This window comes from Equus przewalskii, chromosome 15 (assembly GCF_037783145.1).
Source record: "Equus przewalskii isolate Varuska chromosome 15, EquPr2, whole genome shotgun sequence".
Lineage (NCBI taxonomy): Eukaryota > Metazoa > Chordata > Mammalia > Perissodactyla > Equidae > Equus > Equus przewalskii.
In genome coordinates, this window is record NC_091845.1 from 33042854 (window position 1) to 33061266 (window position 18413).

Sequence of the window (18413 nt, forward strand, 5' to 3'; positions counted from 1 at the left end):
CTAAGCTAACACCTGTTGCCGGTCTTCCTCCTTCCTCTCCCCCTACCCCCCCAAAGCCCCAGCACATAGTTGTGTATAATTGTAAGTTCTTCTGTGTGAGCCACTGCCACAGCATGGCTACTGACGGATAAGTGGTGGTTCTGCACCTGAGAACTGAACCCAAGCCACCAAAGTGGAGCATGCTGAATTTTAACCACTAGGCCACAAGGGCTGGCTCTCTCATACTTTTTAATGTTGTCCATTCTGCTAATCACAGATAATTAGTATATTTCCATCATTTTCTTGAGCTTTTATCACATCAGATTTCTTTCCCACTCTAAGTTGTTACAAATAATTTCCTCTAAATCTGGTATAAAGCAGGGCTCTCTGCACCTATTGCACTTGGATCACTTCTGGTTTGTTATCAACATTTTTTTTTTTTATGTGTAGACATTATGTTCTTAGATCTAAAAGAGGATATGTAGATCTGTCTCCCTTAGAGGGGAAAAAAGAGAAAGAAAATACTACATGGGGAAAGTTGGTGTCTCTACATAATATCCACAAACACTTCTTCCATAATTCAGTTGTAGAGTGACTGGTATTTATTGAATTTAAAATGGACTTCATTATCTCTAACAGAGAACCTTAAAAATTTTTTGACATTCCTGGAAGAACTTAGTACTCCAGAAGGAAAATGGCAATGGAAAGTCCATTGTAAATTTCAGAAAAAACTAAAGGAACTAGGCAGGTAAGATTTGAAAAATAACTATATAATGATGGTTAGTTGTTAACAATGTGTTCACAGAATTTCTTTCTCTGTTTTTCTATGTTTGTAGATTATGGAGCTGTTCACTTTTCACAGATATCCTTAGCCAACCATAAGGCAATGTAGAAATTGAATTATTCTACCCTGTCTGGAAGTGGTATTCTTATTTAGATAGAAGTTTGCTGAAGTTCTAGTTATGTATAAAGATAAAATTGGTTTAATCTTTGCCCCTGGGGGTTTAGAATAATAATGGAAATGGAGTGATCAGCATTCTTTATTAATTTTTTTGCTGAACTGTATATAGGCCAGCTAGATCAGGCCCTCTCCAATTGAGACTACCTTAGGGAGCTAATTGAGTAACTTCACACATATTGAGACAAGGATTAATCTTGACATAAGGGGATTTGTTATTAGGACATTCATTTCTATAAATAAGTGATTTCTAACATGACCAGAAGTCACTTCTTAAAGTGGAATCCTTGGAGCACTAGTTACTTGAGAGGCTCCACAAATGATTATGTAATCAGATGAGTTTGGGAAACTATAGTCATGTGTCACTTAACGAAGGAGACACGTTCTGAGAAATGTGTCGTCATTAGCTGACTTCATCGCTGTGTGAACATCAGAGTGTTTTTACAGAAACCTAGATGGTATAGTCCTAGCCTATATGGTACTAATCTTAAGGGACCACTGTTGTATATGGTCCATGGTTGACTGAAATATCGTTATGTAGTACATGACTGTATATCCTACTACTAGAGAGTCCATACAATGTATTTCTACATTTAAGCAATGTAGAGAATTCTACATTAAGGAAGCTGAGCAACTCAGTAGTTAAGAATTCTGTTTTACATTTTGTCACCCAGCATTTCCTAAACTTAGACTACAAAATTTTGACATTCCATGGTCAGGTCTTTGAGGAATGGCCATGGTACATTTAGGGAAATGCAGGCTTAAATAATTTTTAAGTACTTAACTTTTTGTAGTAATTCACTTTTTTAACCTTGTTTTATCTTCAAATCACGTGAAATAGGCATCAGACAAGTCGTATGTTTATATAACAGGGAACAATACTGAGGCCCAAAGATGTAACTTGTACACTTAGTACCCTGATCTCCCTGACAGGAGCCAGTAATTTTTACCACTTGTTGCACTGTGCCTCATGCCTAGAAATAGCTTAGAGCCATGTATTTTTTGAAGGAAAGATTTATATTTTTTGGTCCTTTTATGCCTTTCATTCAAGTTCTAAATTAGTAAAGCTAGAGAACTATAGTTTGTTACTTAGTAAATAAAATGACTGGTTGAGATTTTAGTCTAAGCAGAATAGCTGGCCCTCGGGCTTTTCACTCAGAGAAAGTTCCTGGACTTACATGTGGGTTGCACAATTCCTGCTCTCCCTCTCCCCTAAGAAGCTCCCCTACATCAGGCAGTGAGCTAAGCACTGCAGTTGTCATTAGTTAACTCAATTGAGAATTTACGGTTTTAATTTCAAGCAAAAACTGCTGCACTAAATTTTAGAAATGCAGATCCAGATACTGAACTATATTTAATTTCACAGGTTGAATTCTAAAGCTCTGAGTCTGTTGACACTTCTGAATGTCTATCAGAAGAAACATCTGGTTGAAATTTTGTCATACCACAATTGTGATTCACAAACTCGAAATGCTCCAGAATTGGATTGCCTTATCAGACTTCAGGCTCAGAACATACAGCAACGACACATAGTCTTTTTAACAGGTAACTAGTGTGCTTTAAGCTTTCTACTATGAATATAGGAATGTGGATGAAAGGAGTCTGTGGGGTTGTGGTGGGTTGTTGATTATTTAGTTATGATTCTGAAAATGTGGAGGAAAGGATTTTGTTAAGTCTGGGAGCAGACATCATCATGTGTCTGTGTATATTTTCAAGTGTTTTATGCTCAAAACATCTTTTTTTAATTTAGAGAAGAATATCAAGATGCTTTCCAGTTATACAGATAATGGAATAGTAGTTGCAACTGCTGAAGATTTTATGCAAAACTTTAAAAATCTTGTGGGCTATCACAACTCAATCACAGAAGAAAACCTTCCATTGCTTGGTGCTAATGAGGATCTTGAGTCGCAGTCAGGTAACTTTTCAGTAGTTTTCCTTTTCTTTAAGGCAGACAGAAAAAGAGAAACGGTTTTGCTGTTTTCGTATAATGAAATGCCTATTTTGAAACCACTCACCTCAGTGTAAACAGCTTCAGAGAAGTGTTTCAAGGCATTTATCATTCTTATACTTATTATACATGTTAAGAGTTACTGTAGACTGCGTACTAGAGTAGACATTTTCTCTTTGAGGGTATGGTTATTGGCTGCTGTTATCAGCAAAGGGGTTATATTTTTAAAAAGGAGGACACCAGATAGGGGGGTTTAGCATCAAGCTACTGTCTCCCCAGATGTATAAAGGAGTTAAATTACAAAGTAGTAGGGATATCCATAGCTTTAGTCTTTTGTGAGATGGCCTCTGCTTTGGTTCCAGGATTTATATAAAATGAAAGATGTACTTACTTTAGTTTTTGATGAAAAGCAGAGATGATCGAACATTTGATAGAGCTAACCAGTTATAGTAGTAATCCAGTGAAGCTAGATGTCGAAATTTTTATTTTATATTTGTCTTGTCAAATACTGAATTACCGTATAACTTTAGATGCTGTTTTGACATTAACCCCTTTGGAGCTGGGAGTTGGGATTTCCCAACATTAAACGTGAACACATTTCGCAGAAGCTTTTAGCATCGGATTATCTGGACATTCACACCTAGTGTGAGTGTTGTGACTAAGTGAACTTGTGGCAGAAGACCAAGCTTTAAGGGATTGTGGACTTGCAGACCCTGACGCATTATATTGTGTGAGTAGTGTATAATTTTAAAACTTAAACAAATTGTGTATTTCAATAGAGGAGGACTTTTTGTTTTTTAAATGTAGCTCTTTTAGAAAACGATGAAAAGGATGAAGAGGATATGTCTCTGGATTCAGGGGATGAAATCTCACAAATAGAAGTATGCAGCAATTTTCATTCAGAAATATTGACGAAAGAGACCAAAGGATCACGTGGAACAGATCAAAATATGAATATTCAAATTCAGTTGCAATCGTCTCTTGACGTGCAAAAAAGTTTATTAGAAGATAAGACTTATCAAATTGATTCTGAAGAGAGAGCTTCTATTGATCTAGTATGCTCTGAAGGAGAGAACAGCAATTCAGCTGAACAAGATTCATATAGCAACTTTCAGGTTTATCACAGTCAATTAAATATGTCCCATCAGTTTAGTCATTTTAATGTTCTCACTCATCAGACATTTTTGGGGACACCATATGCCCTTTCATCAAGTCAGTCTCAAGAAAGTGAAAATTACTTTTTATCTGCTTATACTCAAAGCTTGGATAGAGAGAAATCTTCATCTCCATTAAATTGGGGGAAAAGTGATTCTTCCAGGCCATATTCAAAAGAGAAATAATTACAGTAACTTTTTTTTTTTGGAAGTAGGTTGTTACGGACTTTTTCTGTTTTTTAAAAGTGAATTAACAATTTATATTTCTTTCTCTAAAAAAAAGGTTTCTTGTCCTTTCTCAAATGTTTTTTTCCTCTTATTTAAATCATGATGGCCTGTAACATTTGAAGTATCTGAAAATTGAAATAAATATATATTTTTAACATATATTGTACTTGCATTATCTCATGTTGGCACTTTTAAGTTTTACAGTTTATATGTCACTTGTACTTCAGCTTCAAACTGAAGCCTGTTTTACATATAAAATGAGATATTTGCAAAAGGATAGTGAACAGCAACGGCTTTCCTTTTTTCTCCCTCTAATGTCCGATACCAACTACTTTTGCTGAAACGACATATCAACTGTTGTATTTATTTTGATTTAAGCTTTTGTAGAGTGTTTTTACACAGGTATAAGCCAGTGATGTTAACAAATATTTTCAGGATTTTGGCTGAATACCTCAAGATTTATCTACCAGTGCAGTTTCATTTAGATGATAAACCATGTACATAGGACTTAGGATTTAATACCAGGCAGCATTATTTTTTATCTTTAGGCTTAGCCATGTAAAAATCGCCTGCTGCTAAAATTTTGGTCAACTTTTAATTTTGAGAGTATTTGATAATTACAATTTTCAGTGCTTGTGTGGTCCTTGACTTAACCAAATTCATAATTCAAAAGATAGGTTTCTGTTTATTAAAAAACATTGAATAATTTGCTATAGATTTTTAAATTGGTAGTCTTAGAAAAATGGAAGTATATTTTTGTGGTGGTAAGCACTTAGGTGCTATACTAAAAATAACTTTTTAAATTCACAGATAAAGTATATAGTGGAGATCAATTTTAAAACCATATCTAATGCAAACTTGTGTTTTTGAAAACTACAGTTTATACAATAAAAGTCATAAAAACAGGATCTAGAGAAAAGAAAAATTACCGCATGAGCCTAAACTGAATCTGGGTTTAGAATTAAAAGTTGTTGGGATTGTTAAGTCAGACCTTCCTTTGGCGCCTCAAAAAACTTGGAAGAGTTCTACTCTTAAATCTCTTCATAGAGCAAAATACGTAAGTGGTATTTCACTTATGATCTACATATAAAGTGTGGAAGAACATTGGCTGTTAATAGGTCAGAAACTCCAGCCTGTCAAGGTAAGTAGAAAGTGTTTTTTTATAGGACTTAAATACCCAGATTGTGACAGAGCAAAAAAATTGGTTTTTTACTACTAAGCTTTTACAAAAGTATGTTTTATTGTAAAAAATATATATATACACAGCATTTTACTATATAATGTACACATTTTAAATAAGCATTTAAAAAATAAATCTAGGCTATTTAAAAAATACAGTTAAGTAACAAGCACATTTTATAATTTGGAAGACACAAATCAAATGTGAAGGATTTGATTGTCTACATTTAAAACGTAGAACTAAAATTCTCTTCTTGATTTGCAGCTAAAGGCATGAGATTAGTTTCCAACTCCCTTTGCTTCTGGAGAAGGCCCTGAAATCACATTGATATGTTAGTAAGGTGTGCAGCAGACTTGCAAATTATTCCTCTTTTACATTTCTGTCCTGTTAATCCAGATTTATATTTACTTTGAAAACATTGTGTTAAGCTCAGTTACTTTGCAATAACTTAAGCTTTATCTTTGTCATGTTGAATTTTATTCACTCAAAAAATTTCAGTAATTCTTACACTAGATTTGGATATTGTATAACTATTATGTATCTGTAAGATTCTACTTTTAGCATAAAAACCAATAGGGATAACTTTTCTCAAAACCAAGTTTCCACAACTATGAAGCTGAGATCCCTCTCTTCCTGTTCCCCAAATGCTCTTAACATGGTAATGAGACACACTGAGAGACATCCTACGTTTATCTTGACTGCACTAACCTTAGTGGTTAATACAAGGCCATGCTGAAATAAGATGTGGCCACTATATAGGTGGGTGAAGGTATGCATCATATTCCTTCCACTTGACCTCACAACTTTTGTCTCCCCTTAACCTAGAAGTAAAAACGTCTTGTCACATTAAAGGAATATTTAAGTAAAATCTTTGCTGTGTGTTACCAAGCTTGAGTTTACAGAACTCAATCAACACGTAACCAAAACTAGCATTTAAAAAACTAAAGGATACTTTCTTCATAAGCCTGTATTAGTGGGGGTGCTCTTCTAGCTGCACAAAAAGAATTGGTAAGCAACACTTGAATCGACAATTTGAAATGCAAGAGGTGTGGTAAATGACTGAGTATAGTGAAGTGCACTCCTAAAACAGCAGTTTATTTTTCCCAAATATAAAAAATGTACTGTGAATCAAAACTGCAGACCAATTTTGCAAGTCATTATTTTTTCTAAGCCCAGGGATATGTTTTTTAAAGCTAGATGATGGAGAAAAGTTATAGCCTTAAATATTGGATGTGTTACCTGAGCAAGATAAAGAGAAGTCACAATAATTGGTGTGGGAGAAAAAGTAGTCTGGTGAGTAAGATTATACGTATAATTTCACACTGAATTATACTATTCTTTGGGACTTATGTCAATGTTCTGTTCCAAACACTGCCAACACATTCATTTAAAAAATGTGTGAAGTACATTATCAAGAATTTATTAAAGCGTAATTGTGTTATTTTCTGCCTTTGGTTTTTAGGGCCTTATTGATCACGTTTTACTGTTCAAATGTATGCATTTTCCATTCAATAAAATTGTCTTAATATTTGAACTGTCTCATGATTTCATACTGGAAATAAATATTCTTAAAAATAGCAATGGGAAACGAATTGAAGGAAAGTCCTGTTTTATTTCAAAATTAATACATAGGTGAATTTTTGATGTTTTTGAACTGGGATGCGGTAAAGTCACATATATCATGTAAGCAACTAGGCACTTTAAGTAAAAATCCTAGCCATTCCAACACACAGCCCTCCCCCAGCCATATACAGAAAAAGTCACATCCATAATTGGTGAAAAAGCTCATACCTGTCTCAGTTCTGATAGTCCCTTAAGGATTGCTTGCTGTCGATCCCTGTTTTTCACCAAGTTAGGATTAAGAAGTGGGTCCCTCACATGGTCAGAGTCAACCAGCTGTCGTTCTTGGTCATAGTCTGAAGCCAGATGAAAATGAGAAAAGTCTAAATACATTTCTAATAATACAATATAGCTCTATGCTATAGTATTCTAAGGATTAATATTCAATTAAAGATTTAGTAATGGACCCCAAAAGAGAAATTCTCCCTCTCCTGGGGCAAAACTTACGATATTTTTTAGAACTAAGGGCCGGAATACTAACTTAGATTTTGGGTTACCTGTGCAGGGGGTAATACTTAAATATTTAACTTACCATATGGATTTTGGTACTGAGGATCCTGAGTTAAAGGCCTAGACAGTGGTGCATCTGGATCAAGGTAATAGATCTCATTGGTTCGGACATAGGGAATAAAATGGGATGGTTCAGAAATTCCAGGTGATGTTGCCGTTTGATTGCCTCCTGAGATAAGATTCTCTCTCTCGTAATTAGTGTTTTTTAGCGTCTGAGTTTGTTGTGTTCTGTTGTTCACTGCTGGAACTTTTGGTGACTGAGACCTATTTTTTTAAAAAAGCATAATTAGAGACTAATAATTAGAGACTAAGAAGCTTCAGTACAAAATTGTGTGTTTTAGATTAAGCATATCTACTCTTTAATCACATTACAATTTATTCTAAATGTACCTATAAACACCTTTAGGAACGCTATAGAAGCTTGAGTTCTATAATATCTTTTCCTAAAACAGGGCAACAGAGTGGGATTAATTTGTTTTTACTAGTACTTGCTGAAGATACATGTACTCTAGTATAGGGGGGAATATTAAGTTACTAGAGCCTGAGGATCAATGCTAGCTGGGTTAGGTCAAAATGTTTCTCCTTAGATAACTCACCATAAAATGTACTTAACATCTGAACTAAACTTGCTGTTAGAGCCACATTCTTAGACAACTCTAACCTAGCTGGTTCATGCACAAAGGGATAGAATAAAAATTTAAACAGTTCCAAATCTCCCATTGGTTAACTGAATTTCTCAATGTCCCTGCCAGTCATTTCTTCCCTCCGCCCTCAATCCAAGCAGAATGTCTATTCCACTGTTGACATACCTGGAAAATCAAAACTATTAAGCTAACTCTGGAGATAACACAAAATATCACCTACATTCCTGCCTGGGATGCCTAGGCCCAGTCCAACTTGGACCTTCAAATTCTAGGTAAAATGCCAGCCACTCTTTCCCTTAAAGCTCTACTCCCTCACCTGGAAGTCACATACTTTCCTGTTACTGTCTTCATATACATACATGCTTGATCTCACCTATAGTTTGAGCAAATATTTTATACCACACAGAAAGCAGTAAGTGGCTATGGAATCAATCTGATGCATAACATACCTTTCCTTGCTGAAAGAATTAATTTTCAGAGGCTCTTCTTCCTAAAAGATGGATAGATAAATGTAGAAAGGAGTAACAGTATTTCCTTATGTCCTTACAAACGTTTTTAGAGGTTACTTGTTGAAATAATCTGAGGGAGACTATATTTTTCCAGAGTCAGAGAGGACCAGTCCAGTAATTCCTGATCTTATAAATTATCACCTGTCTGGACTATAAAGAAGAGTTTTGAATGGGTGTTTGAATCAAGAATAGCATTAATCTATACAGGGTTTAAGTGTAAACTTTTTCCGTAAGAATCCAACAGTAAACATTTCTGGCTTTGTGAGCCATGTGGTGGTCTCTGTTAGAACTAGTCTGAACTCTACCATTGTAGGGCGAGGCCAGCCATAGACAATACATAAAAGAATGAGCATGGCTGTGTTCCTATAAAGCCTTATTTACAAAAGCTGGCAGCAGGACAGATTTGCCCACGGGCCATAGTTTGCTGACCCCCGGCATAAACAAATTCTAGAACTCTTGTTCAGACACAGAACAGCTTTGTCAAAACATGCACACGGGGAACCGTGTTTTCAATTTAGAAACATCAATACATACTTTAAAATATATTTTTAAGACAGAAGAGCTTTACCTTTTTGACTAGATGCCACTTGAACCTTGGCTCAGTTTCTTGATGAGATGAATGAAAAACTTCTGGTGAAGTGCCTCTATTTTGAGAGAGGTGTCCGGAATTATTTATTTCTACCAAATTAAGCAGTTCCATCTGCCTTCTTACCTTTTTTTCTTCTCTTTGCTTTTGAAGCTGTTTAGGGTACTTTTCTGATGCTGGGATATACCTTTTGATTGGCTTATTTATATTCCAATCAGGCCTTTTAGGAGATTTCTTCATATGTTTCATTTGTTTCTCTGTTCTTGTGAACTGATTACACTGGTCATTATACCAACTGTTTTCTTTTTCTAAGTTGGCTCCTTTATCCCTACTTAATACTACTTGTTTGTTTTTCTTAGTGTTAAACTGTTGATTAAATTCTGCAGGAATCTCGGGAGATGAACAATTTATAATTTCCCTCTCTATTACTGATCCACAGCATGATTCTGCATTGGTGAATATTCCTGTATTTAAGTCATCTAAAAGAAAGTTTCAGATGATTATTTTTTTAAATTATAGTAAAGCATACATAACACAAAACTTACCAATTTAACCACTTTTTTCAAAGGCATTAAATAGTTTTATTAGTTACTGCCCTCTAAAACCTTTCTTGTTTTAATTTCCAAAACAAATTCTATACCCATTAAACTCTCCATTCCTTCCTCCCCGCCCCTGGCAACCACCATTCTCCTTTCTGTTTCTCTAAATTTGACTAAGTACCACGTAAGTGGAATCATAAAGTACTTGTATTTTTGTGACGTATTTTGTGATTATATTTTTGTGGCTTATTTCACTTAATGTAATGACCTCAAAGTTTATCCATGTTGTAGCATGTGTCAGAATTTCCTCCCTTCCTAAGGCTGAATAATATGCCATTGTATGTACACACCACATTTTGTTTATCCATCCGTCTGTGAAGGGACACTTGCATTGCTACTACCTCTCAGCTACTGTGAATAATAGCGCTATAAACATGACTGTCCAAATATCTCCTCAAGACCTTTTCAGTTCTTTTCAGTACATACCCAGAAGTGGAACTGCTGGATCATATGGTAATTATATTTTTAATTTCTTTTGAGGAAATGCCATACTGATTTCTATAGCAGCTGTAGCATTTTACACTGCCACTAACAATGCAGAGGGTTCCAATTTCTCCAAATCCTCCACTAAACCATTTTTAAGTGTAAAATTCAGTGGCACCAAGCACACCCACAATGCTGCACAATTCCAGACCTCTTAGTCACCCCAAACAGAAACCCTGCTCTCACTAAACAGTAACTCCCCATTCCACCCTCCCTCCCAACCCCCAACAACCTCCACTCTACTTTCCATCTCTATGAATTTGTCCACCCCACCCCACCTAGATTCATTACACAAGTGGAACCATATACTATTTGTGTTTCCCTGCACCACCCATCCCACTCCTCCTGTGTCCAGCTTATTTCACTCAGCATAATGCCTTTCAGGGTCATCCATGCTATAGCATGTATCAGAACTTCAGATGATTCATTCTTAGCATCACAGAATGTAGACAATTTTTTAAACAAAACTTTCCAAAGAAATGTCTTGGCTTTCACTTAGAATATAACAAACACTGTATGTATTACCATCTTGTATATCTAAGTAAATTTATTTCTACATTTTTCCTATCAATGTAACTGACAAAATTTTTCATCAAAGCAATGTAAAAAATCTCTTTTAAGAGAGATGTGAAGTTTCGTTATCTTGGTTTGAAATTAACAACATAAATATAAAAAGATCTGGAAAATGTCCTTCAGAACATAAATATAAAAAGAGCTGGGAAAATGTCCTTTAGAGGCACTGGGAAATGTCTTATAACTCCCCTCTTGGAACAAAATTTTTAGCGAAATGTTGCTATTTATGTAAAGTCATATGTTGCATTTCATATCTCATATGGCATTCATTATGCTTTGCCTGCAGACCATCCCTGAATCACATACAACCTTTCACTTTTTGCCATTCTGAAAACAGGAAAAGTTCACCACTCAAAAAAAGGACACTGAAATTTCACTACTACTTATGTAATGTTCAGTGATGTGCTCCATTATCACAGCTGTGTAACCAGTTAAGCAACAACCTTGCAAAGGCTTTCTTTCACATATGATTAAAATTTTAAATTCACAATTAGCGAAGGAAAGGAAGAGGTCTGGGTTGCACATGAAAGTGCAGTTATTACTCTCTTATCTTGGACACTTTAGGTATATTATTCCAGGCTGGAACTGCTCTGGGACTAATCCCTACTTAGGCTGCCCAGCCTGCATCATTCTCATACTGAATATCTTTTGCTACTCTAGACCCATTTCACAACCTTTCTCTACGCTGCTCTCTGCTGCGGCAGACTGACTGGTATGAACCATATCAATGGGTTCTTCAGCCCTCTTTCTGCTTCTGTCAAGAGGGATCAAAGGCAGATTAAAGGGAGGGAGAAGAGTGAAGTCAGGATGTTTATTCCACTGGCTCATTCCCTGTGACTTGACCTCAGGCTGACTGTCCCTTTACTAAAGGTCACTGCTCCTCTAAGTTACCTCTCTACAACTCTTGTCTTCTAGGTTCCAGTAACAGCTCAGTTGCTACTAGCACCAGAGTCAACGCGCTATTTCTGTGATTCCCTCACAGCCACTCCTTTGGAAATAGTCCCTTTCTAAATAAACCATCTTGAATTATTCTATTTTGGGACCCTGAGTGATTAAATTCCCTTATTTTGAGCCACCCCGTGATAATATACATAATTTCACTGTCTTAAAGACTTAGTTTCACCTTCCTTTAATTAATGTGTAAGATTTATATAATTTTGTTATTTATCTGGACATAGGGAAGGGACTAAATCAGATTCTTGAAGCTTAAGAGCAAACTAGCGAAAAATACCAAGAGCTCATAAGCAGAATAATTTCAGATAACCAAGCAGGTTGCACTGGGAAACTGCTTTACCCTACTTTCCCTTTTCAAGGTTCCTTTCTACTTTCCTGCCATTTGATGTGGGTAATTTGGTGTTGTATTGAAGTAAAGTCTAAAATTAACTGGCAGAAAATAGTGGTATGCTAGGGAAAGGATTTCCTTAAGACATTTTGGGATTGGGGCTCTCTACTACCCAACTCCAGAGTGGCTTTTTGATGTTCCTAGAAGAATATCTCCTAATCTATGGCCAGCCAAATTGGTTTTTGTTTCTTTTTAAGCTATCATGGGATTCCCAAGACCACAAATACTGACAGGAGGGTCCATTGCTAATTAGTTTAAAAAGTGAAGGGTTCTGGTTCAAGATGGCGACCTGGGGAGATCCTGAACTCACCCTCCTTCTATGAATACACCAAATCTACACTTACATATGGAACGGTTTCCTCTGAAAAAGAAGAAAAGTGGCTGAGCAACTACTACACTCCTATCAAGCAAGTGAGAAAGAGACCACATAGAGGTGGGGAGGAGAGGCTGAGACACAATCAAGCCATAAACTGTACTCCTGGTGGCGAATCGAGAGGGAATTCAAAACCCAGAGCTTCTCTCTGAGGAGTGAAGGGTTTGAACCCCACGTCAGGCACCGCAACTTTTAAGACCTGTAATGGAGAGACGAGCCCTAAAACATCCAGCTTTGAAAAGTCAGGGCTCACATCCACGAGATCCACAAGGCTATAGTGGAAGGGAGAAACAAGGGCTCACGGGTGGACTCACTCGCCCCAGAGCCCAGAGCAGAGGCAGCCAATTGTGCCCAGACTATATGAAAGAGGCTCATTTACTTACAGTAAAGCATCAGCCTGAGGGGCAGGCATCTAACTTAACACACATTTGGGGGCCTACTGGGATACCCTCTGGGGGCTGAGGCTGGCAGGCACCATATTTAGAAAAATTTTTTTTTAACTCTAGGCATCCCCCTCCTTCCCCAGCCGCTAGCAGGCACCATCTTCACACTCCCCTCTCTCTCTTGCTCCAGCCAGTGGGTTGCCATCTTCATACTCTCCCTCTGCACCACTCCAGAACGCCAGTATCGCCTGGAGGGGAACATTTACACAAGTCTGGTGCCCCAGTTCTTTGCAGCTGCTGCCAGGAGACAACTGCATCACCTGGCTCTGGTGGCTAATGGGGCTGACACTCATGGATCCCACAGGACTGTAACCAACAGACAAACAGTTCTTAAACAGCTACCACTCCCATGGCACAGTAAGAGGCAAGAGACCCAGGAGTTCAGTCTTTCTGGGAAAGATGCCTATTAGCTTATCATCACAGCTGCAGCCTTGGGGGCAGGCTTCTAATTAAACAAACATCCAAGAGCTGACTGTGTTTCTTTCCAGAGACCTTGGAGGATGAGCACTATCTTTGCGTTTTCCTTCTGCCAAGCTCCACAGCACCAATCTCTCAGAGAATAGTTCTTACATGCCTCTAGTACCCCAGTTTTTACATCTTGTGCCCTGGTTTCTACAGGTGCTGCCCAGGGGGTGTCCCTTGATCACCTGGCTCTGATGGCTGGGGGGGTTTGCATTCCTGGGTCCCATGAGGCTGTAACAATCAAAAAGACAGTTCTTGGCATAATACCACCCCTAGGGCACTGCACAGACAGGATACTGAAACATACCCCCAGTCTCTGTGTCAAAGAGGCCTATTTGGTTGTCCTGGAGTTTCAACCTGAGGGGTAGGCTTCAGGTTTGAAACACATCTAGAGGCCTACTGAGGTGCTCTCAGGGAACATAGGCTGGTAGATGCCATCTTTGTGCTCTCCCTCTGACTTGCTACAGCTCGCCAATATCTCCCAGAAAGGAACTTACAACTCGCCTGGAGCCCCAACTTTTCTGACTGCCACCCAGGAGACACTTCCAGATCACCTGGCTCTGGTGGCTGCAGGGCTCAGGCATGCGGTCCCAAAGGACTGTATGTGTTTGCATACTTTAAAAGGTGCTGCCCGAGGGTCTGGCTTCCAAGCAGCCTCAATGTAGGTGCTGACTGAGATCCTCCCCTTTGGGACACTCATAGGTCTTGGCACACCAACTACTGTGTGCTATTAAAAATAAAATAGGCTGCTTGGACAATCACAAAGGTTTGAGAGACAACCAAGAGCTAAGAGTACAGTTGAATGATAAGATTTATCTCCTATGTAAGACCACTCCTTTAAGACTGGGAGAGGTGGCTGTTTCATCTAATACATAGAAACCAACATGGAGAGCCCAGCAAAAGGAAGAAACAGAGAAATACATTCCACACAAAAGAAAAAGATAAAACCTCAGAAAAAAACCTTAATGAAATGAAGATCAGCAATTGAATTTAATCAGATAAGTAATTTACCTGATAAAGAGTTCAAACTAATGGTCATAAACATGTCACCAGGGGCCAGCCCTGTGGCTAAGTGGTTAAATTTACATGCTCCACTTTGCTGGCCCAGGGTTTTGCTGATTCAGATCTTGGGTGTGGACCCAGCACCGCTCATAAGCCATGCTGAGGCTGCACCCCACATAACAGATCTAAAGGGATCTACAACTAAAATACACAACTACGTACTGGGCAGCTTTCGGGAGGGAGGAGGAAGAGGAGGGGGAGGAGGATACACCCAACACAGGAGCACCTAAATATATAAAGCAAATATTAACAGACCTAAAGGGAGAAACAGACTACAACAATAGTAGGGGACTTTAATACCCCACTTACATCAATGGACAGATGATCCAGACAGAAAACTGTAAATGTCACATTAGACAAGAACTTCACAGATATATATAGAACATTCCATCCAAATGCAACAGGATACACATTCTTCTCAAGTGCACATGGAACATTCTCCAGGATAGATTATATGTTAGGCCACAAAACACATCTTAATAAATTTAAGAAGACTGAAATCTTGTCAAGCATCTTTTCTGACCACAATAGTATAAAACTAGAAATTGATTACAAGAAGAAAACTAAACAATTCACAAATATGTGGAGATTAAACAACATGCTCCAGAACAACCAATGGGTCAAAGAAAAAATCAGAAATAAAAAAATACCTGTGATACATTAGAATGGAAATACAACATACCAAAACTTATGGGATACAGTAAAAGCAGTTCTAAGAAGGAAGTTCATAGCAATAAATGCCTACATCAAGAAACAAGAAAAACTCAACAATCTAACTTTAACACCTCAAAGAACTAGAAAAAGAACAAAGACCAAAGTTAGTAGAAGGAGGGAATAACAAAGATCAGGGCAGAAGTAAATGAAAGAGAGACTAAAAAGATAACAGGAAAAAAAATCAATGAAACTAAGAGCTGGTTCTCTGAAAAGAAACAAAATTGACAAACCTTTAGCTAGACTCACCAAGAAAAAACAAGAGAGGACTCAAATAAAATAAAAAAATGAAAGAGGAGATATTACAACTGATAATACAGAAACACAAAGGATCATGAGACTACCAAGAACAATTATACACCAGTAAATTTGACAACCTATAAGAAATGGACAAATCCCCAGAAACATACAACCAACCAGACTGAAACATGAAGAAATAGAAAATCTGAACAGACCAATTACTAGTTAAGAAGACCCTGTAATCAAAAACCTCCCAACAGGGGCCGGCCTGGTGGTGTAGCGGTTGGGTTCACACACCCTGCTTTGGCGGCCTGAGGTTCACCAGTTTGGATCCTGGGTGTGGACCTGTGCAAGGCTTATCAAGCCATGCTGTGGCAGGCATCATACATATAGGGTGGGGGAAGATGGGCACAGATGTTGGCTCGGGGCTGGTCTTCCTCAGCAAAAAGAGGAGGACTGGTAGCGGATGTTAGCTCAGGGCTTATCTTCCTCAAAAAACAAAAACAAACCTCCCAACAAATAAAAGTCCAAATTGGAAAGGAAGAAGTAAAACTATCACTATTTGCAGATGACATATATACAGAAAACCTAAAGATTCCACCAAAAAACTGTTAGAACTAATAAACAAATTCAGTAATGCTGCAGGACGTAAAATCAATATACTGTCATATGCTGCATAATGACGTTTCAGTCAACAACAGACCACATATACAACAGTGGTCCCTTAAGATTAGTACCATATCGCCTAGGGGTGTAGCAGGCCATACCATCTAGTACACTCTATGATGTTCACACAACAACAAAATCTCCTAACAATGCATTTCTCAGAACATATCCCTGTCATTAAGAGACACGTGACTGTACAAATATCTGTTGCATTTCTACACACTAACAACGAACTATCAGAGAAATTAAGAAAATAATCCCATTTGCAATTGCAGCAAAAAGAATAAAATACCCAGGGATAAATTTAACCAAGGAGGTGAAAGACTTGTACACTGAAAACCATAAGACACTAATGAAAAAAACTGAAGACACAAATGAAAAAATATTCTGTGCTCAGAGATTGGAAGACTATTGTTAAAATGTCCATACTACTCAAAGCAATCTACAGATTCAATGCAATCCCTATCAAAATTCCAATGACATTTTTCATAGAACTAGAACAAACAATTCTAAAATTTGTATGGAACCACAAAGAACCCTGAATAACCAAAATGATCTTGAGAAAGAAGAACAAAGCTAGAGGCATCACACTCCCTGATTTTAAACCATATTACAAAACTATAGTAATCAAAACAGTATGTTGTCAGCATAAAAACAGACACACAGATCAATGGAACTGAACAGAGAGCCCAGAAATAAACCCACACATATATGGTCAATTAATTTATGATAAAGCCAAGAATATGCAATGGGGAAAGGACAGTCTCTTCAACAAATGGTGTGGGGAAAACTGGACAGCCAATGCAAAATCTTACACCATACATAAAAATTAACTCAAAATGGATTAAACACTTGAATGTAAAACCTGGTACCACAGAGCTCCTAGAAAAAAACGTAGGCGGTAAACTCCTTGACATTGGTCTTGGTGATTTTTCACGTGACACCAAAAGCAAAGGCAACAAAAGTAAAAGTAAAACAAGTGGGACTATATCAAACTAAAAACCTTCTGCATAGCAAAGGAAACCATCAACAAAACAAAAAGGCAACCTACTGAATGAGAGAAAATATTTGAAAATCATGTATCTTATAAAGGGTTAATATATAAAATATATAAAGAACTCATACAACACAATAGCAAAAAACCAAACAATCCAATTAAAAAATGGGCAGAGAATCTGAATAGACATTTTTCCAAAGAAGACATATAGATGGCCAACAAGTACATGAAAAGATGCTCAACATGACTAATCAGGGAAATACAAATCAAAACCACAATGAGCTATCACCTCACACCTGTTAGAATGGCTACTATCAAAAAGACAAAAAATAAGTGTTGCAGAGGGTATGGAGAAAAGGGAACTCTTCTGTACTGTTAATGGGAATGTAAATTTGTGTAGCCACTATAGAAGAGCGTGGAGGTTCCCCAAAAAATTAAAAATGGAACTTCCACAAGATCACCAATTCTACTTCTGGGTATTTATCTGAAGGAAACAAAAACACTAACCCAAAAAGATATATGCACTCCCATGTGCACTGCAGCATTATCTACAATAGTTAAGAGAGGGAAGCAATCTAAGTGTCCACTGACAGATAAAGAAAGAAAAGGTAAAAAAAATATACACACACACATTTATAAAAAAATGTAAATAATATGGACTATCACTTAACTATAAAAAAGAATGAAATCTTGCCATTTGTGACAACATGAGTGGACTTTGAGGGCATTATGCTAAGTGCAATAAGTCAGTCACAAATACCGCAGGGTCTCACTTATATATGGAATCTTAACAACAACAACAAAAACAAAAAACCGAAACTCATAGACACAGAGAACAAATTGGTGGTTGCAGGGGGTTAGGAAGAAGAGGGAGGCAGTTGAAATGGGTAAAGGGGGTCAAAAGGTACAAACTTCCAGTTATAAAATAAGTCATGGGGATGTAATGTACAGCATGGTGACTATAGTTAATAATACTGTATTGCATACTCAAAAATTGCTAAGACAGTAAATCTTAAAAGCTCTCATCACAAGGAAAAACATTTTGTAACTCTGTATGATGATGAATGTTAACTAGACATACTGTGGTGATCACTTTGCAATATATACTAATATTGAATCATTATGTTGTACACCTGAAACGAATGT

The 18413-nt window shown here is 37.3% G+C and overlaps 2 protein-coding genes across 31 annotated transcripts in view; one reads left to right on the plus strand and one right to left on the minus strand.

Annotated features, from left to right (window-relative positions):
• Positions 1-6978, plus strand: part of TASOR (transcription activation suppressor) — a 55030-nt gene extending 48052 nt beyond the window's left edge. For 3 of the 6 annotated variants that reach the window (XM_070574888.1, XM_008515334.2, XM_070574889.1), the window contains 4 exons: positions 619-727; positions 2304-2482; positions 2688-2852; positions 3693-6978. In XM_070574888.1, the coding sequence (XP_070430989.1) occupies positions 619-727; positions 2304-2482; positions 2688-2852; positions 3693-4225 (986 nt within the window). In that variant the 3' untranslated portion in view covers positions 4226-6978. Of the gene's footprint in view, positions 1-618; positions 728-2303; positions 2483-2687; positions 2853-3415 lie in introns of all 6 variants that reach the window. The other 3 variants (XM_008515333.2, XM_070574890.1, XM_070574891.1) reach the window with 1 other exon arrangement.
• Positions 5489-18413, minus strand: part of CCDC66 (coiled-coil domain containing 66) — a 48526-nt gene continuing 35601 nt past the window's right edge. For 21 of the 25 annotated variants that reach the window (XM_008515336.2, XM_008515338.2, XM_070574912.1 and 18 more), the window contains 5 exons: positions 9299-9795; positions 8671-8711; positions 7600-7841; positions 7239-7363; positions 5489-5760 (listed from right to left, as the gene is read on the minus strand). In XM_008515336.2, coding sequence (XP_008513558.1) covers positions 5674-5760; positions 7239-7363; positions 7600-7841; positions 8671-8711; positions 9299-9795 — 992 coding nt within the window. In that variant the 3' untranslated portion in view covers positions 5489-5673. Of the gene's footprint in view, positions 6269-7238; positions 7364-7599; positions 7842-8670; positions 8712-9298; positions 9796-18413 lie in introns of all 25 variants that reach the window. The other 4 variants (XR_011526897.1, XR_011526898.1, XR_011526899.1 and 1 more) reach the window with 2 other exon arrangements.